The following is a 27492-nucleotide window of genomic DNA, read 5'->3' as shown; positions in this document are numbered from 1 at the left end:
TGTACAAGTTTTTGTGTGGACATATGTTTTTATTTCTCTAGGAGTGGATTTGCTGGGTCATATGGTAACTCCATGTTTAACCTTTTGCAGATCTGATTTTTTATCCTGATTTTCTTAATATTAATCTTGTGCATTTTCACAAATTGCTCACTGTACTTTGAGCACTTGGCTTTCCATGTTTGCAAAGTTCCAAATCTTAGAAACCAATCCCCTCTTATTTGGCATTTAAGTTATTTCCAATTTTCATTATAAGAAATAGCGTTACTTCTGTAGAGCAGATTAGTCAGACCACCGGATCAAAGGACACAGGCAGTTTTAAGGCTCTCAATGCCTATTGATAAATTGCCTTCCCAAAATGTTGTGACAGTCTGCATCATGGCAAGTTGAGTTTGGGAATGCCAGTTGCACACCGCCTTCTATTTTAATTGTCTCCCAAGGTAAGTCCCCAGAGCAGAGACTTGTTTGGGCAACTTTGGCCCCATGCCCAGCTCAGTGCGTGGCACATTGTACAACTTCGCGTCACAGGAATGAGGGAGAACAACGGAAGGCCCCCATTCGTGCAGTGGTTGGGGCTGGAAAGGAGGATACAGGTGTCTTGAGTCATCGTGAAGATCACCTCCATGAGACTTACCACCTGGTTGACATGGTGACTCAATGCAGACTCAAGTGGTAAGAACACATTGTGAGCCCTAACCGGTTTGGCTCAGTGGATAGACCGTCAGCCTGCGGACTCAAGGGTCCCAGGTTCGATTCCGGTCAAGGGCATGTACCTTGGTTGCGGGCACAACCCCAGTAGGGAGTGTGCATGCGGAGGCAGCTGATTGATGTTTCTAACTCTCTATCCCTCTCCTTTCCTCTCTGTAAAAAATATCAATAAAATATATTAAAAAAAAAAAAAGAACACATTGTGAAGCTGCACTCCACAGTCATTTAGGGGCCGACGCTGGTAGGGACGGTCTCCAGACTGCCAGTAACTCTTTTTTGTACTCCACTCTGCCGGCGTCAGTCTTTATGCAAAGCCCTGGAAGAATTGCCTTCAATGAGCTAGCGAGGTCATCAAACTCTCTGTGCACCTGGATACCCTGAGGAGAAACCAAGGATCACTTTCTGAGAACTTGACTTTTTTACTCACACACACGAGGTCTTGTAGAAGCTCCTTAGGACAGCTTCTTCCCTATGGATGACAGTGGTATCACTCCCCAAACTATTAAAATCAAGAAGAGAAGGGGCTCCAGGGAGGCTTCTAGGGACTTGCTCTGTTTGTTGAGCTGGGGGCTGATTATTAGATATATGCTGTTTGTGAAAATTCACTGAGTTCTGCCCTTAATCTATGTGCACTTTTCAGCATAAATGTTGCTTGTAGATAAAAAAAATGAAAAACAGGGGCCGGGGAAAAGAGAGGGTCTGTTATCTCATTCTGTTTTCACAGTGATCCTGGTTGATAGATATTAGCCCCATTGAATATAAAGATGAGACTGAATTCTGGGGCAGGTTTTACAAGAACTATAAGGATTCAGAAGCATTTCCCGTAGAGCTGAGGATAAAACCTGAGTCAGATTAGACTAATGGTAACAGTTAAGGAACAGGAAAATAGAACATTGCACCTAGATTAGTGTTGGTCTCTAATTCAGGATCCAAGATCCCATATGATGGGCTCAGGACTTGGTTCCAGGCCTGTCTGATGGCAAATCCTGTTCTATTTTTATTATATAAAAGCTTCTGAAAATAAACATGCATTGCTTTAAATAAGCATGTACTTTGGCAGGGCAATTTTTTAAAAAAAATATATTTTATTGATTTTTTACAGAGAGGAAGGGAGAGAGATAGAGAGTTAGAAACATCGATGAGAGAGGAACATCGATCAGCTGCCTCCTGCACATCTCCTACTGGGGTTGTGCCCGCAACCCAGGTACATGCCCTTGACCGGAATCGAACCTGGGACCTTTCAGTCCGCAAGCCGATGCTCTATCCACTGAGCCAAACCGGTTTCGGCTGGCAGGGCAATTTTATATATCATTCCATTTTTTTAGAGTGATATAGTCCAGTGCTGACAGGAATTATCAGAGTAGAGGGAAAATGGTCATGGCAAGCTCTTTTCTGGCTTTGGCGCCGAAAAGACCAGGCATTTAGGGGCAGAAGGAAAGAATAAGGATGTTCAAACCAGTTGTCCCAAGCCTGAAGGACTGAAACTGTAAAAAAATATCTGGAAAGACTTTGACTCAAGTCTGGACTTAAATAAATCAGGGTGGAATAAGCAGTGATTTGTGACAACTTTCTTTTAATAATTCATATTTGGGGATTCTCTCCTTAATGTTAATTGCCTTAGAAAAGAGTGACATTTGTTTTTATATTAAAAAAGGCAAAATTGAATGAAAACGGGTCCCGATTTCCCTCACAGCCACACAAATGAGTCTCCCAGCACCATGATTCGCCTGCAGGCAGTACAGGGAAGGTGGGGGAGGGGGCCGCCTTGCAGGTGCTGAACCCGCAAATCCAAATATTGGTGAACAGTGAGCATTGTGCCTCTTGAGCCACCTGTGCTCTCTCAGCCCATGAAGAGCCCAGGCAGGGCCGGAGGGGAGGCCACAGCAGTACCTGCAGTCAGGCCTGGGAGTGGAGCCAGAGTGGCGTTATGACCTGCTTTCAGGCCTGGTGTGGGACTCAGACTCAGCCACACCATGCATCCGGGCAGGGCCTCTATTTCTCTAGGCCCCACTTCCTTCCTCTAACTATACCTCAGGGCTGTGGGGAGGCTCAGAGGTGAGGTCTGTGAAAAGTTCTTACAGAGAAGTCCAGCAGTTCCAGGGCAGACGCTGGATTATCCCGGACAGACTTGAGGACACCCAGGCAGCCTTCACTTCGCATGGGATTCCTGGACATCTGAGAAATACACACACACAAAACTGAGAAAAGTTGACCCTAGGGAGGCCGGGAGAGCACCCCAAAAGGGAAGATTGGGGGTTCCGTGTCTCTGATGATGTGCCTCAGGATAGCCCCACTGTCTCAACTCACAAGGTGTCTCCATCAGACAGAACGCCCTGGGTGAGGCTTCAGGGCCAGGGAAGAGAGGAAATAGACACTGAGTGCCTGGCTCTGCCACATGCCAAGATGCAGACACACAAGACACACTCCTGCGCTTAAAGAGCTCACCCACTGGGGGAGGAGAGGAAAAAGAAACATCATAGCCCTGACCGGTTTGGCTCAGTGGATAGAGCGTCGGCCTGCGGACTCAAGAGTCCCAGGGTCCATTCCGGTCAAGGGTATGTACCCTGGTTGCGGGCACATACCAAGTAGGGAGTACGCAGGAGGCAGCTGATCGATGTTTCTCATCGATGTTTCTAACTCTATCCCTCTCCCTTCCTTTCTAAAAAAATCAATAAAATATATTTTTTAAAAAAGAAACATCATAAAAATGCAGTGTGATAAGTGTAATGAGAATGCGTGTGAGCCAACTCTACCTGGGAGGTAAAGGTTGGGTGGGTGGTCAAATAGCTGAGCTGAGCTTTACAGATGAGGTGGGTGGAGCTGGGCATTTCAGCTAGAAGAGCAACAGGGGCAAAGAGAAATAAGAAAGTGCACAGTCTGTCTGGAGAGTTCTAAGGAGCTTGGGTGAGATAAGTACATTTCAAGGCAGGAGGGAGAGGCAGGTTGGCAGAGCCCATATCCTGGCTGCAAATGACACAATACTAAGCTTGACTTTATCCACTAGGGAACCTCTGATGGGTTTAAAGCAGGGAGGGACAGAGGCATATTTCTGGTTTAGAAAGATCACCTGGTAGCAGGTGGGAAGAAAGGGCTAGAGATGAGAAACCAGCAGGTCAACAAAACTCCAGGAGGGAAAGTGAGAAGGAGGAGCAGGTAGCCTGAGAGCTCCTCAGGGGAAAGGAAGATGTGGGAAAGAGGGAGGGACAGGCTTCTGCCTGGATGAAAAGGAGCCCTCCCCGTCTACACACACCATGAGGCAGCCTTTAGAGGGAGATAATGAGTTCAGGTTGGACTCTGAGAACCCCATGTGCCTATGAGACATCGGGGGGACCATCCAGCAGGTGGAAATTTGGATCCAGATCTTAAGAGAGAGAGGTCTGGGTTCTAGAGCAGGATGGGGTAGGGGGTGGGAGAGAAGTGAGCCTCAGGCTGGGGATGGGAGTGCTGCAGGGGGCTCCTGTGCCAGTTGAGGGAGTTGAGGGTCAGGCAGAGCTGGATGCCCCCCCCTCCCCCCCCCCGGAGCTGGTGGTACTATCCTCTGAGCACATGCTGTTGGCACAGTGGTTCTCATGGAGCTGCTCTATCCTCATTGCACCCTCGCTTCTCTGTCTTCTCCTCAGCTGCTCCGTCCCCACTGGCAATCCTGGAGGAAGGAAACCTCTGCTGTGCACACAGGGCCTCAGGTAAGTCTGAGTAGTGGCAACAGTGCACCTGGGCTGATCCTGGGTTCTAGCAAGGCCAGAGGAAGAGCAGGGGAGAAGATGAAGGGGAGGCAAGGGTGCCTCAATCATCAGCAGCAGAGCAGCACTCTGGTGGGCTGAGAAGGAGAAAGGACAGGTGGGAGATGTGGTGATGCCACCAGGAGGGAAGGATGGAGCAGGGAGGAGTCTGAAGAAGCGCATGCACCAGGCTAGAGATGGGTGAGTGAGTGGCAAGGGGAAGACGTGGTAAAAGGGGAATGCAGGAGGCCCCTCCCCCATCTGGGCTCTGGAACCTGTGTTCCCTGCTGCCACTGGGGTGGGCTCATGTGACAGGGGAAGCATCTGTGTGGACAGACGCAGGCAGGTCTGCTGGGGCCTCCCCATCAGCCTAGCACTCACAACAAGAATCCTCAGTGTCTGGTTGACCCGGAGGCCCAGGCCCAGGCTCCGGGCTCCCATCACAGAGATGCGGTTGTTGCTGCAACAGAAAAACATGTGTATTGTGCTATCTTCCGTGCAGCTGCACAGAGCCAGGCTGTCCCAGGATCCGGCTGGCCCCTCTGGTGCATCCCCTAGGTAGGGTTTCAACCCCAGCCTCCACTCATGCTCCGGGGACCCTGGGCAGGGCAGGGTGTGAAAGCTGGATAGTGATCCTCCTTCATTGGAGGCTCCCAGCATTCAGATACATATCTGGAGAGGTTCTCCCCACCCCCACCAGCTGTTGCTCCTTGACCCTCAGAGCTCAGCAGGTGTTCTCAGAGCTGGCCCCCAGTACCTATCACCATCACGGCGGCTGTTTCTGAAAACCACCCAGCTCCCTCCCCATGTCATCTCCTCCTCCTCTTGCTGGACCTCAGCATGGCACTTTGTCTCTGGAGCCAGTCCCATTTCTTTCTGACTTCTCAGACCCCAGCTCTGGCCTCAAATGTCAGCATCTCTCATGGACTCCTCTGGCCTTGGCTCCTTACACGGGGAGGAAGGGAGGGAAGGACTACAGCAGACAGGCCCTGTTCAGTCTGCAGCTCCTGGGAGGGGCTCAACCTGGCAGCCCCAGCATGACCTGTCAGGCTTCTGTCCCTCTCTTTCCCTCTGGACTTGTGGCCCCTCCTCTGGTTACCAACCGGGGGCTGAGAGTCTGCCTGGGCAGAGAGGAGCAGCACACACTGCAGGCCACCCCCCACCCCCCAGCAGCACGTGCTGAGCAGAGCATGCATGTAGACCCACTTATCAGAGTCAGCTCCTCTTCTGAAAGGGAGGAAAACTCACACAGAGCACCCAGCCCACACCAGGCTCTGCTGAAGAGACTTTACATACATTTGCAATTCCCAGCCCCTGCCTGTGTGGTAGGAATTATGAGCCCAGTGTATAAGTGATGACCTTGAATGAGAGGACGGAGCTAGGTGCTCCTGGGTTGTGGCTCAAGCCCATCATAGACTGTGATCAGTTTGGGAATTGAAGTGGTGAACAGCAGCAAGATCACGGAGCCCCTGGTCCCTAGGGTGGCTATGGGCCCTGAGACTGTGACACGGGGGGCACCCCATGCTCCTCACCTCATGTTGAGTTCCTCCAACACATTGTTGGTCCGAAGTGCCTCACCCACTGCAGAGGCTCCAGGGTCTCCAAAGCCGTTGTATGAGATGTCCAGGACTCTCAGGAAGATGTTTGCCTGGGATACAAAAGAGCAAAGCCATGGGACCACAATCGACAGTGGAGAAAGCCAGAGCCACAGCCTTCGAGCCCAGGACACCCGGGGTGCAGAGCACAGACTGAGAGCAGGACAGAGGTTCCAGGGAAGTCTCGGGGCTTGGATGATGGTGACCAGTAGAGCAGAACGACCGGAAGCACAGCATAGAGGGTGGGTGTGGGCGTGAATGCAGACCCCAGAGACGCAGTGAGCAGGCCCCACGCCTGCTTGGGGACCTCTTGAGGGCAGGTACCCCAAGGCACAGAGCAGCTCAGGGGCCTAGAGTTGGGTGAAACCTGCCCAGGGGGCCATGATGGGGAGCAGGACAGGAGCTTGTGGGGATGCCGTGAAGACAGACCTGTCACCTTCTGGGGAAGGACCCCAACTCAGCCCCTGTTGGAGCGCAAGACAGCAGCTGCCATTCCCTGAAGAGGACCCCCAAAAGATAGCTGACACAGAGGGCATTACAGGCCTTTTGTGCCACCCTGGAAGAGACTGCAGCCACCCATTCCTGAGGCCTTTGGACCAAAACCATGGGAGCAGGTGGCTTTTTAGAATGTGTGCTGGGATCTAAGCGTGTCACTCAGAGAAGCACCTGTGCATGCCCCATAGGGAGCATGTGCCCCCCACAGGGAGAGTCTATGATGTCTGGGGAATGTGTGTAGTAATCAGCTGCGGATTCCTCAGTAAATGATGTAAGACTGGGCACAGTGTACTGAAGTCATAAAATGGGTCTGGAAAAATAAAAGACCCCTAACAAAATATCCCTTAAGCTCTGCTTAAAAGGTCCAAGTCTCTTTTCTGAAGAGCTGAAATGATGGGGAGCTGCTCCCTGGGAGACCTGCCTTCAAGAGACAGACTGGCTGTGGGGTGGATGGGGGCCTCATACCCCCAGTCCTCTGGCAAAGGAGACAGCTCCTGGGCCTCGAAGATGATTCCAGCTTATGTTAAGCTCGGTGAGTCCTGTGTTTTCTGCCAAGGCTGGTCCAAGCGTCTCCCCTTCCGAAACACCAAGACAGACCTTCTTATTCACTCTGTACATTCCTTCAAAAAATGATGCTGATGCCCGCTGTGTGGCAGGGTCTCTGCTAGGCATGAGGATCACAGAGTTGAACCCAACATGGGCTTGCCCTGCCCCCAAGGATTTCATATTTAATAGGGGAGGGATAAGTACAAATGAATGGGAAGGGAACTATTATAAACTACAAACAGGATGCATAGGAACAGAATAGGTGCTAACCCTATTTGTGGGGATGTCAGGACAGGGAGGACAGAGGCGATAACCTTGAATGTCTGCACACATAGAGGAGAGCAGACAAGGAAAGACCAAATGTACGCAGGGAGCATGGGGCACTGGTGGAAATGCACGCAGGCCTGGCACTGGGCAGGGTGAGGGGAAGCCAGTGAAATGAGGTAGGAGTGATGGGCAACTAAGAGATGCTAAGAGGCCTTGAATGCTGGGCCAAAAGTCTTGGGCACTGCCCTATCATTGGTGAGGAGGCAGGGAGGGCCTTAAGAAGTAACAAGGCTAACCCTGGCCAGTTTAGCTCAGTGGATAGAGATTTGGCCTGCGGACCGAAGGGTCCTGAGTTCAAATTTGGTCAAGGGCATGTACCTCAGTTGCAGGCTCCTACCTGGCCCGGGCCCTGGTCAGGGTGTGTGCAGGAGGCAACCAGTCAATGTGTTTCTCTCATATTGATGTTTCTCTCTGTCTTTCCCTCTCTTTTCCACTCTCTCTGAAAATCAATGGAAAAATATCCTCAGGTGAGGATTAAAACACACACACACACACACACTAACAGTGTGTTGGGGGTGACAAGGCTGGATTCCTTAGTGGGTGTAGGGAGTGGACTAGGGTTGGTGGGGGCAAATATGAGAGGGTGAGGGACTAGCTGAAAGCCTGATGCCATGGTCTAGGCTAGAGGTGACAAGACTGGCACCGTTGTCGTGGAGAGAAGGCGGTGGTGGTAGGCAAAGGAAACGGTGGAGGGCGGTGTGTGGAGTGAGAAACCCTAAAAGATATTTCGTATGTTAAGTGGACAGAAGCCCTAGCCACCCGCCCACCCCGCTCTTCACTCTGTGGGCACTCGACCAGTCTGACCTCTTCTAGGTCTCAAAAGTGCCAGACCAACTCCCCTCCTGGCTGTCCCCTGCGTGGAACTGTTGAGCTCCCTCTTCACCTGGCTAACAGCTCCTCATCCTTCTAACCTGAGCTCTTAGCATTAGAAAGCCTTTCCTGCCCACTGGGCTGGGCCACCTTGGGCCTCGTGTTGACAGCTTTCATCCTTCCAGGCTCTCTGCCTAGTGTGTCTCCCTCATCAGCTTGGGAGTCCCACAGGGACTTAATTTGGGATCTTAATTTGACCCCTCTCCATGGTCCCCACAGGTCTGGGTTGAAGAAATGCACAGATGAAAAAAGATGAACTGAGCAGAGCGCTCAGCCAGAACACTGGCCAGCAGACCCTGTAGCACCTTGGAGAGCAACTGAGAGACGGCAAAGACTCCCTGTACTATGTGTGCTGGGATTCCAGACCCCACCCAGGACTGGGTTTGACTCCTGCAGGTATGCGGGTTCTCAGATATGGTACTTTCCTCTTCTTCAGACACTTCCAGGGCTGGGAGGAGAGGGCGGTGGCCCCTCATGTTGTAGGGAAGCCCCTACTTTGTTGAACAGCTGGGGGGTGAGAAGTTTCTTCTATACCCATGTATGAAATGACTTCTTGTAGTTCCAATGCAACCATTACCATGGGTCATGTGGGGAGACTGAGGCCCAAGCTCCTTCACCCTTCAAGGGAGTCAGATCCTTCTCAGGGGAACAAATGACCCCACTATGTCTGTCCTCTTCCAAGCTGGGGACACAGCTCCATATTTGTGTAGCCTTTGCAGTGCCTTAGCTTCCAGCCCCCTCCATCCTGGCCACCTTTCTGGTGCTTGTCCTCGGACCGTGCAGGCCCAGAGGGATGCCTATATTTAGTTTGTTGGAAGTTTGTCACTGACGTCTCACAATAATTTTCTTAGAAGGCAAACTGACATTCTGGCCGTTAAATTCTAGGGCTGTTTCTCACAGGCCAAGGCTGTGCCACCCCACTCACTCTAAGCAGCTTGAGAGAGAGCAGTGATTCCCAAACCTTCTGGACCAGACAAATCTCCTGGTCTTCCAGTAAAGACGCAGATGCATCCCCTGCCCCCAAGTCTGGTTCAGCAGGTGCCCAAGGATCTGTATTCCTAACCCAGGGTCCCAGGGGATTCTTATAATTTATTGGAGTGGCTGGGGGCAGGGAGGTCAAATGCCATGTTCTTGGCAAAGCAGACAGCCCATGCAATGGCCCTGGAGCATGAGAGAAAGTAGTAAGGCCAAGGAATCTCACTGATGCCTTCCACAGCACTTAGAATAAAATCTTCATGCCTTTTGCCATGTTTTGTAGCCTTCAGCCCCCTGTTGCCTCTCTATCCCACGGCCTAGCCACTCTCTCCTGGCTCCCTGATGTCTGCCAGTCTGGGTAATAGGCCTGCATGTTTATTGTCCCTCAGAGGGACAATAAAAGCGTGAAAATGCTTTCCCTCTGACCTTTCCATGGCTGATTCCTCCCCACCCTGCTCATTTCGATTTAAATGTCATCTCTGCACAGAGGCCACCTCGGCCACCCCTCTAATGGGTGGTTCCCATTTTTCTCTAGAATCATGCCCTGTTTGTTTCTTTTGTAGCACCAATAATTATGGAGAGTTATCTTGTTAATATGTGTTCCTTGAGGCCAGGACCTTTGTTTTGTTCATGGCTAGATTCTTATTGGCCCAATCAGCTCCCAACACGTGTTGCAGCAAGCAGTGAGATATTCGTGGAGCAGATTAAGAGTCCTGTGTGGAAGGAGTGGGAGAGGGGCAGGTCTCTGTGGGACCTGGGGAGCAGGAGCCAGAGCATGGATGCTCAGATGGGTCCTGCCAACCTCCACCCACCTCTGCCCCAGGAAGATGAGCTCAAGTGTCTCATGGTGGCCTTGGCCGGGTATTACCTGCTTGGTCATTTAGCTGGTTATAGCTCAGGTCCAGGGACTTCAGGCCCGTGTGGGCCAGTAGGAGTTCAGCAAGGTACTGGGCTGCCTGCTCCTCCAGGCTGTTCCCTGCCAGCTGTACTTTCTGTATGGCAGGGTTTGCCATGAGGGCAGTGCAGACGGCCTGGGCTCCCACCGCTCCCAGCTGGTTCTCCGACAGGTCCACATCTGGGGATTGGCACCACTCCTGTCACCACTGAGCTTCTTGCCCAGGGTCACCCTTCTTATTAATGGCAGAGGCAACATTTGGATCCAGTCCCACCAAACACCCACCCAACCCTCCCTCCTCTCACCCTGCCTAGCCCCTACCTGTGTGTCAGAGGACTGTCCCACCTGCACTCAGGCACTGGGAGGTCACCATATGAAGAGTGTGCTGGCCAGGGGAGGAGGTGAGTAGGTGGCGTGGGGTTGGTCAGGAAAGGAGTGGCATCAGCTTTGGGTGAACCACAGAAGGTCTAACTCCACTCTTGTGATGAGGTCCCCTCCCCAGCAACACTAGCAGGTCCCAGGTGAGAAGCTCTGGGGGCAGGTACACCCCTCAGAAAAGGGAGGACTCAAGCCTGCCCACCTACCACAGATGCTGCTGCTTTTGCTCAGGGCGTGCGCCAGGGCCTTTGCGCCGGCCCCACGGAGCCCGTTGTCCCGAAGGTCCAGCCGCTTGACATAGGGATTGGAGGCTAGTGCAGGAGCCAGAGCCCGGGCCCCCTAGGACAGAGAGGGGCCTGAAAGGCCTGATCATTCCCCGGGCTGAAGGCCCCAGACGTAGATAGCTGCTACCTTTGCTCATGTTTTCAGGGCTCAGCCCACTTGGTGCCTTCCAGCTGGAAGGCCCTCCCTTTTCCACGTGCCCAGGGGAACCCTGCTTCCTGTTCTAGGTTCCACCTAGATCCCACCTCCTGGAGCCTTTCCTGATTCCCCCCCTCCAGCAGGTTAGGTGCCCACTGCAGGCTCCCCAGCCCTGATTGAATTCTTTCAAAGCCCTGATCCCACCTGTCACCCACCTGGGTGGGACATGCCTGGGACAGGCTCAGGAAGGGGCTACACCCATGGCTGCTGCCTCCCAGCTCCTGTCCCTACAAGCCTGGCCCCAAGGTCCCTCCAGGGGTACCTGGGGCCCCAGGCCACGGTGCCGCAGATTCAGGTCTGGGGCTCTCCCTTGGCGCAGAAAGCAGGAAACGGGCACGGCACCGTGGGCCCGGCAAGACCTCAGGTAGAGGGTGTCCTTGACCAGTTCTCTGAGCCCATGGGTGCCTAGAAGGAGACAGCGAGAAGAATGTGGATCCCTCTTCAGGCACAGCCAGCCACCTTCCAAGGGTTCCCCTGTCCGCTGTCACCGCCCAGCATTTCACTCTGTAGCGTGTTCTAACAGTGGAGCTTCCGATGCCCCAGGAGCATTGTAGGGAAGGCACAGGGAGTTGCCGCCACCGGCTATGCTGTAGGTGTCCCACGGAGGGCTGAGCTCCTGCCTACTTGATCCCAGCCTGTCCCTCCCACTCCTGCCGAAGAAGCCCCAAAGGTGAGACCAGCCTAGCAGGCCCTGCCCCAGGCACCTTCTGTCTCCAGGTTAGAGTCCGAATCTGTGTCTGAATCCTCAGCCTCTGGGACTCCTGCAGGACGCCCAGCTGCCGTAGCCGCCGCTGCCACCTCTTTCTCCTGTTCTTCACTCTCCCCAGACTTCTCGCAGGGACCCCTCATGATTACATCCATTTTGCATTTGCGGGCACCGCTGTCAGGACTACACACACCACATCATTAGCCAGGGAATTTGGGCGGACCCTCCGACTTCACCAACCAATTGCATGTGGTGTGCAGCGAACAGGCTTCTGTTGCAGCAAATAGAGACCGACGCAGTCACCCGGGCAACCTGGTGTTGTTGGTTGCTGCAGAAACCGCCTCTAGTCTGCTCTGAACTTGAGTCCGCTCTTAGCTAGGCGGACAAGACCTGAGTGCAAGGCGGGTGGGGGGTGGGGGGCGCTTTGCGGTGCTTCTTCTCCCTGCCATCTCACGCGGTTCCAGCATCGCCCCCCTTCCCACGGTTGGGGGAAGTTCCTGACTCCGGGCTGTTAGTTCCTGCACTTGGGGGATGTGGGCAGTTTGTGAGGAGGGCATTACTCAGGAAGGCTTGGGGAACCTTGCAGAGCCTGGCCACCCTCCTCTCTGGAGCCAGTCATGCTCTCTGTGGGTCCCAGTTCTTTCATGCTCTAGCATCGTATATGCAGCTTTCTCCACCAGGAACGTTCCTCCCCAACTGTGTTGAACTTCAGAATCTTCAAGTGTGGGTTCAGAGGTCACTTCTGTTTTTTTTTTTTTTAATATATTTTATTGATTTTTTACAGAGAGGAAGGGAGAGAGATAGTTAGAAACATCGATGAGCGAGAAACATCGATCAGCTGCCTCCTGCACATCTCCCACTGGGGATGTGCCCGCAACCCAGGTACATGCCCTTGACCGGAATCGAACCTGGGACCCTTCAGTCCGCAGGCCGACGCTCTATCCACTGAGCCAAACCGGTTTTGGCCAGAGGTCACTTCTTTCTGAAGCTTTCCTTGGCCCTTCCTCTGGACCCCTGCAACCCCCAGTACCTCTCATGGTACCTATACCACCTATCAATCATCCCCTCATCACCCAAGGAAGTGAGGCCAGAGGGCAGGGGACAGGGGCTGCTTCTCTCTGTGTGCCCAGGGTCTGGCAGAGGGAGTCTGGAGAGGCCCAGGGCAGCTGGGGGTTGGGACTGAACCCATGATTAGGAGGTGAGAGGGGAGGCTGGATCCTGCCCCGAGTGGATCCTGTCCCTTTAATAGCTGCTGGCCAGGTCCTTCTTGGGCTCCTGCTTTATCTCCTGTTCAGCTGTGACTGCAGCTGCTCTGCTGACTCATGTGCCCCAGCAGCCAGCAGGAGCTGGGAGCATGGGCTCCCCAGGGCCCTTGGCAGACTGGGGGCTTCTGGATTACAAGACCGAGAAGTATGTGATGACCAGGAACTGGCGGGTGGGCGTCCTGCAGAGGCTGCTGCAGCTCGGGGCTGTGGTCTACGTGGTAGGGTAAGAGACTGGCTCCTGGCCACGTTGGCTGAAGGACCATGACTGTCCTGCTGGGCTGAGGGTTGAGGGTTTGATTCTTCAGGGGCCGGGCTGGTGGTAGTGGAGGCCGGGGCAGGTTGGGACAGGGTAGTGGGTAGGCAGAGGAAGGATTTCTGTCTGTATAGGGGCCAGTGGGTGCAAGAATAAGCCGTGTGCCCACCTGCCTCTTTTCCTGGTCCCTAGCCCCATGTTGGGCTCTGGGCACAGAGTAGGATGGGCTCCACCACTTGCCCATGAGGCCCTGGGCAGGGCAGGATGTAGCCCCTGACACTTGTGAGAGCTAGAATACCAAGGCCCCCGATAGAATACTAAGATTCCCCTGACTCACCAGTTCTGGCCCGGTCAGGGGAATCTTTAAGGAGGAAGCTGGGTCTAGCTGGGGCAGGGGGAGGGTTTTGGCTGGTGAAAGAATTGGTAGGGGACATCTCCAAGCCCATGAGTGCCTAATAGGAGACCCATGAGTGGGCACTGGGTCTCCGATGCATGGCCTGTGCAGGGTGTTGCGGGGTGGGGGGTGGGGGGGCGCGATGGGATGAGCAAGGAGAGGAAGTAGGGGGCTTGAGTGGTGTTCTGGGAGCCTACAGGGTGTGAGGGAGGAGGCTGAGAAAGTAGGGCCCAGCTCGGCCACTGCTCACAGTGTGCCAGGGACAGACCTTACTGCCCATTGCTCCTCCCCAGGTGGGCCCTCCTCGTCAAGAAAGGCTACCAGGAACAGGACCTGGACCCCCAGATTTCCGTTATCACCAAACTCAAAGGCGTTTCTGTGGCCCAGATCAAGGAGCTGGGGAGTCGGCTGTGGGATGTGGCTGACTTCGTGAAGCCGGCGCAGGTGGGTGCCTCAGTGCTGTCGCCAGGTGCTGACACCTGAGACCACCATCGCAGCACACGTGTGCAAGAGAGGCGTGTGGTGCCAGACGGGGTGATGACAGCTGGTGCTGTCACAGGGCTGGGCTCGGGAAGGGCCTTACAGAGGAGAGGCACCTGGACAGGGCTATGGGGATGTGTAAGAGGTTTCCAGGTGACTGAGAGGAGGGCTCAGGAAGCCAGGCCAGGGGCAGTACATTTACAAAGGCTGCATCTGGAAGAGTGGAATGTCTGGGAACTTGACATTGAGCTTGAGCTTGAGGGTGGGGTGGGAAGGGCATGGGGGGCCAGGCCCTGGAACTTCCTGTATGCCTGCCTCCCTGACCTGGGGGGCTGCTGTCAGGCCCTCCTCCGCTGCCCCTCATACACTGCATTCTGGCCGCTTCTCCTACCCAGATTGTCCACAATCCGCTTCCACCTCTGTCCTGCTGATGCCCAAATTGTATCCCCAGTGACACCTGCCCTGAGCACAGTTGCCTCCTGGGTGCACATCCACCAGGTCCAAAGAAAAATCATCTCCCTCTCCCCGGTGGCCTCTTTTCATCCACCAGTGCAAAAGCTGGACGCAGCTTGACCCCTTCCTGCCCCCACCCCAGCCTATCCATCTCTGAACAGTTTTCACTGCTGCTCTGGATGAGGCTGTGGTCTTCGAGTGGGTCTCAGGTGCACCCACGCAGCAGCCAGGCTGAGCTTCCACATGTGACATCATCAGAGCCTGCCAGCCCTTGCCTCCCACCCTGGGGAGTCTCCCTGTCCATCATGGTAGCCACCAAGTCCCCCCAGGTCCTGACCGCTGTCATAGACCTCTGCCCAGCCCTTGCCTCCCCTTCCTGGGTGTACATTCCCCCAAATTCACAGAGCGCTTATGCTCAGCACACGGGTGCCAGCCACTCTTCCTGTCCTTGGCCACCATTTGCCCAGGCAGAGCTCACCACCTGCTACCCTGGCCCTTGGCCATGCGTGCAATGAGGGGCCTGCCTTCTGACCAGCTGGGCATGTGCCCGGCCCAACTCTGTTCTAGATGTTTAGTGCCTGGAAACAAGAGCTCCTAGAAAATTCTGGTTAAGGGAATGAGCGTGAACATGAAAAATACACTTGTCTCTAAGAGGCAGACATGGGCTCAGAAATGGCCAGAAACCCAGCTAGCCTCCCATCTCTCCTTCAGTGTGCCTCCCTGGAGGCATTGTCCTGGGCACAGGGCTCCTTCCCTCACACACCAGGCTGCCAGCTTCTGTCCCCTCCCATTGAGGGGGCCAAGTCGCAAACCCTGACATTTGCCTTCTAGGGGGAGAATGTGTTCTTCTTGGTGACCAACTTCCTTGTGACGCCAGAACAAGTTCAGGGCAGGTGCCCAGAGGTAAGGTTGCCCCGGAGACTTCCAGCGGTTCCCAGTTCCTCTTCCAGCCCTGGGTCCCCAGCCATGTCCTTCCTTCTCCTTCCCAGGGTGCCTGAGGGCTCAGTATGTATTACTGTATTCCGGGCACTGGGATAAAAATTTTCTGTGAATCATTTCATGTAGTTTTCACAAGCACCCTGCCTGGTAGGAATTACTGCAATTCCTTCCAGCCTGTGGGTGACAGGACTCTGGACTTCTGGGAACTATGCTTCCAGAACCTTCCACCATCATTCTCTGTGGGATAGCCAGGCCCCTCCCCATCCTGATTCTGCCTCTGGGCACTTCCCTATTGTCAGTGGGACACCAGGAGCTGGGCACCATGCGTAGGTGGGCTCTAACAGCAAGAACCGAGCTGGGAGATCACCTCCCCTTCTCTGTGCCCAGCCTCTAGTGGTGTGTCCCCAGGCAGTTTTCACTGTTGTGGGCAAGCAGAGCATACTCTTGCTTATGCGTTCTGGCTCATGCCCTGACCAGAAGTTGAATCTGCAATCCTTCTGTGCACATGATAATGCCCAACCGAGCTACACCGGCCAGGGCTTATCTTAACCCCAGCTATAAATTTTGTTTGAACAATTGGGACCCTGGACATAACTCGGGAAACCTACCTCCATGGTGACAACTTCCTTCCTTTAATTGAGTCCAGTGTTGAATTGCTTGCTGGACTGTGTGCTCATCTGTCCCTTGATCCCTGGATGTCGGTCCCACCACAGTTGCCGAGGGTACCACGTGTCCCTGGCTGGCCCTGCTCTCAGAGAAGGGGAGTCACGTGCACAGAGGATGTGCTTATGCACACGATGTCCTTCCCTCTCTGATGCTCAGAAGACATCTATATAACGTTCAGTTCATCGCCTATTCTGATTTTTTTTTAATATATTTTTATTGATTAAGATATTACATATGTGTCCTTGTCCCCACGTTACCCTCTACCCCCCACGCCCCCCACCCCCGCTCATGCCCTCACCCCCCCGTTGTCCATGTCCATTGGTTAGGCCTATATGCTTGCATATAAGTCCTTTGGTTGATCTTTCCCCCTTACCCCCACCCTCCCCTACCTTCCCTCCAAGTCCCGACAGTCCAATCAATGCCTCTCCGTCTCTGGATCAGTCCTTGTTCATCAGCTTATGTTGTTCATTATATTCCACAAATGAGTGAGATCCTGTGGTATTTATCCGCTCTCAAGTTCCATCCATGCTGTGGCAAATGGTAAGAGTTCCTTTTTCTTCTTCCTCTTCTTAAAGAATACCTTTCAGCATTTCATATAATGCTGGTTTGGTGGTGATGAACTCCTTTAGCTTTTTCTTATCCGTGAAGCTCTTTATCTGACCTTCTATTCTGAATGATAGCTTTGCTGGATAAAGTAATCTTGGTTGCAGGTTCTTGCTATTCATCACTTTGAATATTTCTTGCCACTCTCTTCTGGCCTGCATGGTTTCTGTTGAGAAATCAGCTGACAGTCGTATGGGTACTCCCTTGTAGGTAACTGACTGTCTTTCTCTTGCTGCTTTTAAGATTCTCTCTTTATCTTTTGCTCTTGGCATTTTAATTATGATGTGTCTTGGTGTGGTCCTCCTTGGATTCCTTTTGTTTGGGGTTCTCTGCGCTTCCTGGACTTGTAAGTCCATTTCTTTCACCAGGTAGGGGAAGTTTTCTGTCATTATTTCTTCAAAAAGGTTTTCAATATCTTGCCCTCTCTCTCCTTCTGGTACCCCTATAATTCTGATGTTGGTACGCTTGAAGTTGTCCCAGAGGTTCCTTACACTATCTTCATATTTTTGGAATCTCTTTTCTTTTTTCTTTTTCGGTTGGGTATTTTTTGTTTCTTTGTATTTCAAATCTTTGACTTGATTCTTGGGATCCTCTTTTCTGCTGCTGGATCTCTGTAAATTATTCTTTATTTCAGTCAGTGTATGCTTAATTTCTAGTTGGTCCTTTTTCATGTCCTCCATGGTCTCCCTATACTTATTGAGGGATTCATTAAATTTATCGGCGGTTTCCATAAAATTCTTGAAAAACCTTATAACCGTGGCCTTAAACTCTATATCCAATCGTTTGCTTTCCTCCATTTCTGCCATTTGTGACCTGTTTCTTTGTCTCCGCATTTTGGTTGCTTCCCTGTGTTGATAGAGTGGCTTTGTGTGCTAGGTGTCCTGTATGGCCCAGTAGCTCAGCCTCCCCAGTTACCTGAGGTGGACACTCTTGGTGCACCCCCTCGTGGGCTTTGTGCACAGTCTTGTTGTAGCTATGCCTTGGTTGTTGTAGGATCACTGGGAGGAATTGACCTCCAGGGCAATTGGCAGCGAGAATCAGCTGCCCTGATGATGCTCAGCTGTGTAGCAATGCAAGCCGCTGTGGGGCCTGGGCCTTCTCTTGGAAGCTCTGAGTCTATCTGGCCCGGCTGCGGTTAGGTAATTACAGGTTGCAAATGGCCGGGGCATTCATATGCAAAAGCCTCTGCCGCAGCCTGGGTGGGGCGGGGTCTCAAGGAATCAAAGGGCTGAGAAAGCAGCTATGGCGGAGCCTCAGCCCTGCCCTAAGGAGTCGCGAGTCCCAGTGTCCCTGCAACGGCTGCAAGCACCTCTGAGGGAAAGCCGCTCTCAAGCTCGCCCGCTGCCAGACAGTCCAGTATTTCCCCGTATGAGCCCTGGGTCCCCAGAGACTTCCCGGAACCGGATTTCAGAGCCGTCGGGAGCTTGTGTCTCCCTCCGGATTCAAAAAGACAGCCGTGTCCTCAGGTGCCAGACCCTTTCCGCGCGCGCGCGAGCCCCCGTACCTCTGCACGCCACCTCCGCAGCTCCTCCCGCTCGCAGTGTGCTTTTCTCTCCTTCTAGTTGTAGAATTTACACTCAGCCAGCCCTCCTGTAGCTCTGGATGATGTCCACCTTGTGTTTCTGATGCATTTATCGATTGTTGTGGGAAGCAGAAATTTCCCGGTGTTTATCTATGCCGCCATCTTAGTTTCTCGCCTATTCTGATTTTTGCTGCGGCCATGGTTCTGTGTTTTCTGGAATCCGTGTGATTCCTCTTTGCCCGTGTCTTGGCATTTGGCCCTTCCTAAGAAACTGCCAGGGCAGATCATTCAGGGCAGAAAACCCAGCTTCCTGAGACGAGCCAGAGTTCCTGCCAGCTCTTCTCAGGAGTCCTGGCCATCTGGTCCCTCTGAGCATATGTACTGTGCTCCCTCAGCAAACACCTGCCAAGCCTCCCCCTAGGCCAGGCCCTGTGCTGGTCTTGAAAAGCTCTGCCCCCTGTACTTCAAGAAACTCCTGCACAGACAGCCCCGCCAAAGTGGCTGTCCTGTGATGGGGACAGATGCTGCAGCTGGGGGACCAGGGGAGGCGCTTCTGCCTGAGGCCTCAGGACGGGTTTCCCGTGGGACTGGAGGCTCAGGTGGGATCGTAAAGATGTCTGGGCAGAGGGCTGTGTGGGCAAGGACCTGAGCTGTGTGAGGTGAGGCAGCTCCAGGGTCATTTGCTGCTGAGTGGGTCTGGGGCCTAGACTTGGACTGGGGTGGGAAGGGGTGGCCCGGGATCTCAGGGGCCCTGTGAACTAAGGAGGTGAATTCAATCAGAGGAGCGGCAGGCAGCTAGGGAGGGCTTGGGGAGGGGCGCTCCATCTCTACATGGCATGGACCACTCCAGTCGCTGGGTGGAGGTGGATGAGGTCAGAGCAAGACCCGGTGGTGGTCACCATGGTGTCCAATTGGAGGACATGGTGGCCCAGCCAGGGTGGAGGAGAGGGGCAGACTCAGGACACAGTTAGGGACAATGGGGCAGAACAAGTGGCCCCACACTGTCATCTGCCCACTTAGCACAGTCCCACCCCCCAAAAGTCCCATCATCTCATTTGGCTTCTCAGAATCCCCAAGCCCTTCCTTGACACTGTTCTTCCTGCTGCCCCTGAGCTGGGTGCCCTGGACAGTGGTGTCCATCATCTGCCCCAGCAGAACGTGTCTGTGCAAGTGCCTGATGCTCAAGGGTACCTTCCTCTCCAGGTTCTGGGACCCCAAGAAAGCTCACCTCTTTCCCCTCCTGGCTGATCCCAACTCTGTGACGGTGTGCCTGCATTAATGCCCCTGTTTTACTGAAGAACAGGCAGGGAAGGGTCTAGCCTGTGAGGTCCTACTTCCCTGCCCAGGCCCCTTGGATTAGGGTCTGTCCTTTGTCTGCCACACCCAGTGACTCCAGCATGAATTTACCCTTCCCAGTGTCCCTCCACCTTCCCTGTTGTGTGATCTGAATTGGGATCAGAGGAGTTGGGCCTTGATAAACCACTTCTGTCCCCACCAGAGACAGAACTACCAAAAGGAAGGGAGTCTTTCCTTGCTTTGGAGTACAGCACCTGCACCCCTCTGGTTGGGGGCTGCTCGCCCTCTCTGCTCTGACCACTTCCTTTTATTTGCACCCTCCAGCTTTTCCAAACTCAGAGAACCCTGGGGGACTAAGGTGGGTGGGACAGGTCCCTGTGGACTGCAGGGCTGGATCACCCACTGGGCCCTTGACAACTCTGCTCTCACCCACCTCAGCACCCCTCCATCCCGCTGGCTAGCTGCTGGGCCCACGAAGACTGTCCTGAAGGGGAGACAGGGACACACAGCCATGGTAACCATGGGCCCAATCTTCCAGTGCCTCTACTGGGAATGGGGCTGGTGGGGGGAGGGCAGGCTGTGCCCCTGGGTGGCTCCTGGGTATAGGCCTGGTGGTGCCTCTGTGTGTCTCCGTTTTGTCAATAGCCCCTTGTCCACCTATCCTCCACCTCAGATCTAGAGCCTGTCTTGTGTTTTCAAGGCATAAAAACAGGCCAGTGTGTGGTGTTCAATGAGACCCACAGGACCTGTGAGATCCAGGGTTGGTGCCCAGTGGAGAGCGACACTGTGCCCACGTAAGTCCCCCCCAAATCCCAAGGCAGGGTGCCAGGACCGGCAGGGCCTGCCCCTCACCTCGCCCACCCCACAGGGAGCCCCTACTGGTCCAGGCCGAGAACTTTACACTGTTCATCAAAAACACCGTCACTTTCAGCAAGTTCAACTTCTCCAAGTAAGTATGGGTGAGTCCTGAGGGGCCCAGACTCTCCTTATCACCATCCTGGCCTAACCTTCCCTCCCCCACCCTCTCAGATCCAACGCCTTGGAGACCTGGGACAACACCTATTTCAAGCGCTGCCGATATGACCCCCGCTCCAGCCCCCGCTGTCCGGTGTTCCGCATTGGAGACCTCGTGGCCGCAGCTGGAGGGGTCTTTGAGGACCTGGCCTTGCTGGTGGGTCTGTGGTGGGCAGGGTTCTGGGAGGACCCAGGGAGAGGGTCCCAGCCCATGTGACAGTGGAACATTGATGTGCTGTGTGCAGGGCGGTGCTATAAGCATCCATGTCCTCTGGGATTGCAACCTGGACACTGGGGGCTCTGACTGCCAACCCCACTACTCCTTCCAGCTGCAGCAGAGGAGCTACAATTTCAGGTGCCACTGCCCCCCCCCCTAGTGCCCACATGCTGCTCCTCAGCCAGGTGCACCTTCACCTGTCCTCCTGTGGAGGTCAGGACAGACCCCACCCCTGGCCAGCCCTCTGGATGCTCTGCTCTGTGTAAGAGGGCGGTCCCAGGAGCAGGAGGGGGTATTCTCAACTCCAGGTCCCCCAGAACAGGCCCTGTCCAGCTGCCCTCCTGAGTTCTTCCCCTTCACCCCATCTGTCCCCACACCTGGGTTATAACTGGGACCCCTCACCTCCAGCCCCTCCTCCACCCCACCCTGCCTCAGCATCTCCCCTCCACAGCACAGGGGGGAGGGGCTTCCTTTTTTACTTTTTCCTTAAGGTTTTATTTAAAAATTTTCTTAAATCTATAGAAAAAGTTCAAAGATTAATATCATGAACACGTATATACTCTTCATCTGAGTTCACCAGAGTTTTTTATTTGTTTGTTGTTTTACCATTTGCCACATTTGCTTCTCACTTCCTCTCTAGAATGAGCCAGATACACTAGTAATTAGAGAGATTTCAGATGCAACCTTTGAAAAGTAGGTGGCAGACATCTAGATACTCACTCACTCCTCTCAACACTGTGCTGAGAATGAGGACATTCCCTATGGGACGTTCCATGTTGTCACACTCAAAAACTTTAACATTGGCAGGCTCTGGCCAGTGTTCTCAATGGTTAGAGTGTTGCCCGGCGGGGCCCCCCCCCCCCCCCCCAACACACACACACTGAAGGGTTGTGGGTCTCATTCCCAGTCAAGGGCACATACCTGGCTTCACTGACCTCCCCAGCCCTTTGCAACTCTATGGGGCTGGCTCCCTGCCCACACCCTCCTCCCCTCATCTCTGTGCTCTCACTGGCTCTATTGTCTCTGCCTAGAACTCCTTCCTGAACCCCAAAACCCAGCCTGAAAGTCTCACCTGCAGGAAGCCTTCCCTGCTTCCTAAGGGAGAGTGAGTTCCACCCTCTGGATGCTCACAACCCTGACCTGACCCCACTCATCCCCCCCCCCCCCCCCACACACACACTGCCAGTGTCTGTTTAGAGACTCTTCTGTCTCGTCCCTGTGCCCTCAGAGGGCAGGGAGCTTCTGAGAGGCAGGTTCTGGTTTGCTTTTCCCCTGTGTCCTCAGCAGCGACACAGAGCTGAGACCCAGGATTTGGAGTCAATGGATGAGCAAGATGGAGGCTTGGGAGGGCCAGCCAGCTGCGAGTGGGCAGAGCAGGCTGCCAGACTTTCTCTTGCCCGCAGGACAGCCACTTACTGGTGGGAAGCCTCAGGCGTGGAGGCCCGGAGCCTGCTGAAACTCTATGGGATTCGCTTCGACGTCATCGTTACTGGGCAGGTAGGAGCGGCTCGGGGGATGGCCAGAGCGGGCGTGGAAGGAGGCGACCATCATGGCCTGAGGTTCAGCCCAGGTTTCTCTCAGGCAGGGAAGTTTGGGCTCATCCCCACGACCATCACTTTGGGCACCGGAGTAGCTTGGCTGGGCGTGGTGAGTGTGGCCAATGGGGCTCCCCCTGGCTGCAGACTGCACGTGCCCAGACCCGCCTGCATGCACACCGAGCCCCCTTTGCCTGCTGTTGAAGGTTGGGGAGGGTGGCAGGAGGGCAGGCTGGGGCCGGGACACGGGTCTACCCTGACTCTCCCAGATCACCTTTTTCTGTGACCTGCTGCTGCTGTACGTGGATGGAGAAGCCCATTTCTACTGGACAACCAAGTATGAGGAGGTGAGCGGTGGGCCCGCTCCGCCACCAGGTGCTGCTGCACTTGGAGGCTGTTGGCCAGAGCCCTGACCTAATGTCTTCATCTGTAGGCAAAGGCCCCGAAGGTGACCGCCAGCCCTGAGCAAACAGAGCCGGCCTCTTCACCCCCGACCCAGGCTGCCCACGTGGCTTAGAGGCGGCCCAGCTCCTGCCCCAATGGCTACTGCTTCTGAGAGCCAGACGCTGATGACAGGGTGGCCCTTCCCAGGCTCTGGCCCCCACTCGCTGGCCCATTCTTGAAGCCTGTAACTATTTCCTGTGGCTACAAAGGGTGGGTCCCACCTGGGGGACCTCATGGATGAAGCTCCTGCAGAACCAGGGTGGGGCATGTGGGGAGAATTCTACTGTCAACTCCCAGACAGACTGTCCTTCCCCTGACTCCAGCTTTGGAGCAGTGCTGCCTGGGGAGTGACAGAAGCCAGTCTTGCATAGAGATCTGCAGTGGAACAGGAGCCGTGGAGAAGGGGAGAGCCCTGGGCACTGCATGGCAGGGCACTGGTCCGGTGGGGTTCTTGCTCTGTCTGTGTCTAGAGAACTTTCTCCCAGGCTCTGTCCCCAGTGCTCCCAGCTGGTGGCCCACTCACCAGCTGCCAGCACTGACCCTCTCACAGACTGTAGCCAACTCCAGCCCTGCCTGGCATCTAGCCCTCCTCCCCTTGCCAGCACCCCCATCCCAGGTAGAGCCCCCACCCTCTCAGAGGTGCTGCACTGGGCGCTGCAGTGGCCCTGGGCAATCTCTCCTGTGCAGTGGAACCACCCTCATACATTGGCGAGTGAGCGCATAGCTTTGGGGAATGTTCTGTGAATTGGAAAAACTCATGCTGGCTGTTCTGTGCCTGTAGCTATAGTCAGTGTTCAGAAAGGAGGCAAGCCGACTCCTAGGGACAACCCACTAGGGCACCTCAGATGCCAGTGGCACCCCCTCCTAGCCTAGGAGTACCCGTTAGGCCTGGAGGACCCTGGGAACCACAACAGCAGCCTCCCATTCATGGATAATCAGTGAGAGGTACCATGTCCTGAACACCTACTCCATACCAGTCCCTGTGTCCCCATGGCTTTCGCAACCTCCCCTCAGGCTTATTTATTCCTGGGGCTGAGGCCTCTTTGTCCTTCTGCTCTTCCCACTTAATTGAAAGTGAAAAAGTTGGTGTGACAATGTATGAACTTGTTCACAGCAAAATGATGACAATCCATCCAAACATAGCAAAACCAAAACAGATGCCCTCTTCCCCCAGAACTTTATACATGTCCTCAGGTTTATATGTGGTTTGTGGAATAGAATTTAGGGGAACCTGCAGCCTGTCTGGCTCCATGGGATGCTGATAGGATAGTGGACTCCCAGACAAGATGGTGCCACCTGGAACACCGTGCCTTGGCCAGCCCCTTGGTCCCTTCTGATATTTGCCTGATGTTGTCTTGAGGAACTTCTTAAATGGAGAATCCCACTTTCTGCAGGAATGACAATTCCCTTAACCTGCTCCCATGTGGCCTAAACATAAAATGTTCCTTGTTCTGAAATGCCTTCACAAAAATCTAGAAAAAAATGCATTTCAAGCCAAGAGACTTGGGCAGTTTTGTGACAAGAGCTCCCCTAAAGCCTAACCAATGATCACCTGCGAGCCAGTGTGCAGTGTTTTGGAGCACTGACGTTTTATCTAGCAGGAGAAGGGTCCTCACTCACAGGCAGCTACAGTGGACATACGAGGCGAGGCCTAGCATGGATGGCACAGTGAAATGTAAACTTCCAAGGGATATGGAGGGGCCAGTGCTGGGACCCCACTGAACAAGGCAGTTACACAGAGCAAACCCATGAAGATGTGATGACGCTAAAGCACATTGGAGAGGAAGAAGTAAACTGTCTCTAGTTACAGATGACATGATCTTATGTATAGAAAATACTAAGGAATTCATACCAAAAATATTGAAACCAACAAGTTCAGCAAAGGTGCAGGCTACAAGATAAATAGACAAAAATCAGAGGCTCTAATGTATAACATAATGACTATAACACTGGGTTGTATAGTTTAAATTTGCTAAAGAGTGGAACTTAAATGTTCTCATGAAAAAATTTAAGTAGATAAATGTGTGGATGTTAATTAGCTAGAAGGGAAGAAACCTTTCAAAATGTGTACATATATCAAATCATGAGGGACACTTTAAATATCTTACAGGTTTGCCAGTTATACCTCAATAAAGCTGAAAAAATACAAAAATTGATTGTATTTCTCTACACTAGCAAAGAACTATGGAGAATGAAATTAAAATGATTCTGTTTACATAGCATCAAAAAGAATAATTTATAAAGATACTTAGAATAATATGTCAATGATATCTCAAAGCTGAGAAAAAGAGAATAAATTTAACAAAACAAATGCAAGATTTGTACTCTGAGAACTACTTAACTTCGTTGAAAAAAAAATTAAAAAGACCTAAATAAGTGGAAATGTTGGCGACAAAAAGGCAGCAGGTGTTAGACTGGTGGCCTCAGATCGGACCTTGGTTCAGCAACATCAGAACTTGAGTTCTGGCTAAGAGAGAATTCAAGAGTCAAGACTCAAAACTATAAGATAAAGTTTACTTAGAAAGTCACAGAGGTAGACGTGAGCGTCGAAGAAATGGACCCAGGAAACAAGTTACAGAGGCAAAAGAAGGGCCCTTGGTGCATAGAAGATGAGAGAGAGAGAAAAGGCCGAGAGAGGAGAGAGAGAGAGAGGTAAGGGGTGGGGGACGGTTCGGGCACGCCCTATTATAGCAGTGATGGCGAATCTTTTGAGCTTGGTGTGTCAGCATTTTGAAAAACCCTAACTTAACTCTGGTGCCATGTCACATATAGAAATTTTTTGATATTTGCAACCATAGTAAAACAAAGACTTATATTTTTGATATTTATTTTATATATTTAAATGCCATTTAACAAAGAAAAATCAAGCAAAAAAATGAATTCGCATGTCACCTCTGACGTGCGTGTCATAGGTTTGCCATCACTGCCCTATAGAGATGGCCTCATTGGGTCCTCCATCTTTTTTTAAAAAAATATATTTTATTGGTTTTTTACAGAGAGGAAGGGAGAGGGATAGAGAGTTAGAAACATCGATGAGAGAGAAACATCGATCAGCTGCCTCCTGCACACCCCCTACTGGGGATGTGCCCGCAACCCAGGTACATGCCCTTGAACGGAATCGAACCCGGGACCCCTCAGTCCGCAGGCCGACGCTCCATCCACTGAGCCACACTGGTTTCGGCGGGTCCTCCATCTTGAGGGAATTTATCTGGAGGTCTCGGGGGGATCCCAATAGAATATGATTCAGCTTTCCAGCTGTGTCCTTTCAGGGTGGTGGTCTCTACTGACTGGCCAGGGCCACAGCAGGGGTCATTAGTCCATGCAGCTGGCCCCATGTCAGTCCTCATTGCTCTTTCCCTCTGCCTTTGTCTCCTACAGCTTCTGTCCTCTGGACACCTCCACCCCCAGCCCCACCCCTAGCCTGCTATTCTCCCCAGGCCAAATCCACCCCAAATGCTACCATTTGAAACCCACCAGGATGTCGCCCCATATGACCTCTCCGCGTTATCCCCATCACTTCTCTTCACGTCTGGCTTCCCAGCACTTCCTTCGTGCTGTTCTCAGTGCTGGCCATGGCAGTCCTGTCTGTCCCCATCTGCCCCAGTCCTGGCAGCAGGTGCATTTCTCCCTCCTGCCCCATTTCCTGTCAACCTCTCTGCCCAAGGCTGACCCTGCTGCCTTGCATTCACTGTCAGGCCTCCCTGGAAAGAGCCCCATATGTGGTTTTCCAAACACCACTCCCTGGAAGCCCCAGCTAGCTGCCTAGTCCTCTAACCCTCAGACCACACTCTCTGAAATCTGCCAGAGGAAGGGCTGCGTGGGTAGCTGAAGAGTCGTCACACTGAATCCATAGTGTGTGTGTGGGCGTGTTTGCTTAAATCCAGACCATGTGAACTGCCACTGAGAACATCACTCCATGCCTCTATTGACCTAGCAATCTGTGTGTGTGTTTTTAAAACATTGCATCTGTGGGGTTTTTTTTAATATGTTTTTTTTTTATTGATTTGAGAGAGGAAAACACCGATGAGATGGAACCCTCCATCGGCTGCCCCTTGCACCCCAGCTGGGCATGTATTCTGAACCAGGAGTCGAATCAGTAACCACTTGATGCATGGGACAGAGCTCAACCCACTGAGCCACACTGGCCAGGGCGGTTTTGCTTTTGTTTTCATTTACTTAAGCTTGCTCTTATATTCTCTGTATTGAACTCCGCTTTGGTCCTGCCTTCTCTAGGAAAGTTCTAGCTCATTCAGGTTGTGCTTAGATGAGCCAAGAGAAGGGGCTCTTTTCTCTGTGGGGTAAACACAGACTCATCCATGGACCAGCAGCAGGCAGGCACGGAACTTGGAGCCAGAGGTGATCGGAGGGCTTCAGTCCCCCTTCCAGGAACCTTGGACATTCTGTGTGTCCCTTCACACAGTGTGTGAATGTGTGGGTAATCCCTGGGCCTCCTGCAATGACCACCTGTGGGGTTCCCTCCCCCGTTCTCCTCCTGCTGCCATATGCCCCCCTCCCCCCGCCCAGCCAATCTTCTCAATCTGGCTGCAATCACATCAGCCCCTCCCACAACCTCCAGGGTCACCCTTTACACCGAAGTCTACGTGCCCAGCTGAACCTCCCTGCCCTCCGACCTCCTTGTTCCCACGTCTGCCCCGCGCACCCCATCCATCCCCCTTTGCTGCTTGGGAAACTGGAGATACTTTCCCCAAGACCCCGCCCA

At 53.2% G+C, this 27492-nt stretch overlaps 2 protein-coding genes across 4 annotated transcripts; one reads left to right on the top strand and one right to left on the bottom strand.

Annotated features, from left to right (window-relative positions):
• Window positions 1-869: 869 nt before the first annotated feature.
• On the bottom strand, window positions 870-11834 carry LRRC74B (leucine rich repeat containing 74B). Its single transcript, XM_036354011.1, has 9 exons — window positions 11690-11834; window positions 11248-11390; window positions 10712-10844; window positions 10101-10307; window positions 6980-7089; window positions 5957-6072; window positions 4806-4884; window positions 2785-2880; window positions 870-1082 (listed from the first exon to the last, which is right to left on the bottom strand). The coding sequence occupies exons 1-9, from the start codon at window positions 11832-11834 to the stop codon at window positions 927-929; spliced, it is 1185 nt and encodes a 394-aa protein (XP_036209904.1). The 3' UTR covers window positions 870-926.
• Window positions 11835-12821: 987 nt separating this feature from the next.
• Window positions 12822-25518, top strand: P2RX6 (purinergic receptor P2X 6). 3 transcript variants are annotated; one of them, XR_004974875.1, is made up of 12 exons: window positions 12824-13179; window positions 13897-14047; window positions 15368-15439; window positions 20001-20076; window positions 20263-20356; window positions 20431-20511; window positions 20592-20733; window positions 20822-20931; window positions 22197-22290; window positions 22364-22440; window positions 22598-22675; window positions 22762-22823. XR_004974875.1 is itself a non-coding variant. In XM_036353996.1 (12 exons), exons 1-12 carry the CDS (start codon window positions 13046-13048, stop codon window positions 22843-22845), a joined length of 1182 nt encoding a protein of 393 aa, XP_036209889.1. In that variant the 5' UTR covers window positions 12891-13045; the 3' UTR covers window positions 22846-25515. The 3 variants fall into 3 exon arrangements, 2 of the variants coding, with proteins under 2 accessions (XP_036209890.1, XP_036209889.1); XM_036353996.1 differs by having other exon boundaries at window positions 12891-13179; window positions 22375-22440; window positions 22762-25515; XM_036353997.1 differs by lacking the exon at window positions 20822-20931 and having other exon boundaries at window positions 12822-13179; window positions 22762-25518.
• Window positions 25519-27492: the final 1974 nt, after the last annotated feature.

This window comes from Myotis myotis, unplaced genomic scaffold (genome assembly GCF_014108235.1).
Source record: "Myotis myotis isolate mMyoMyo1 unplaced genomic scaffold, mMyoMyo1.p scaffold_m19_p_20, whole genome shotgun sequence".
Classification (NCBI taxonomy): domain Eukaryota; kingdom Metazoa; phylum Chordata; class Mammalia; order Chiroptera; family Vespertilionidae; genus Myotis; species Myotis myotis.
This window is presented reverse-complemented; position numbering and strand designations above follow the sequence as displayed.

Coding starts and splice junctions, on each gene's coding strand:
- LRRC74B (XM_036354011.1), bottom strand. CDS start 11,834: ATGAGGGGTCCCTGCGAGAAGTCTGGGGAGAGTGAAGAACAGGAGAAA. Junction 7,090..10,100: donor CCAGCTAAATGACCAAGCAG/GTAATACCCGGC, acceptor GTGTTTCGGAAG/GGGAGACGCTTGGACCAGCC. Junction 1,083..2,784: donor TGGAACTGCTGGACTTCTCT/GTAAGAACTTTT, acceptor GTTTCTCCTCAG/GGTATCCAGGTGCACAGAGA.
- P2RX6 (XM_036353996.1), top strand. CDS start 13,046: ATGGGCTCCCCAGGGCCCTTGGCAGACTGGGGGCTTCTGGATTACAAG. Junction 20,734..20,821: donor TTGAGGACCTGGCCTTGCTG/GTGGGTCTGTGG, acceptor TGCTGTGTGCAG/GGCGGTGCTATAAGCATCCA. Junction 22,441..22,597: donor GAGTAGCTTGGCTGGGCGTG/GTGAGTGTGGCC, acceptor TGACTCTCCCAG/ATCACCTTTTTCTGTGACCT.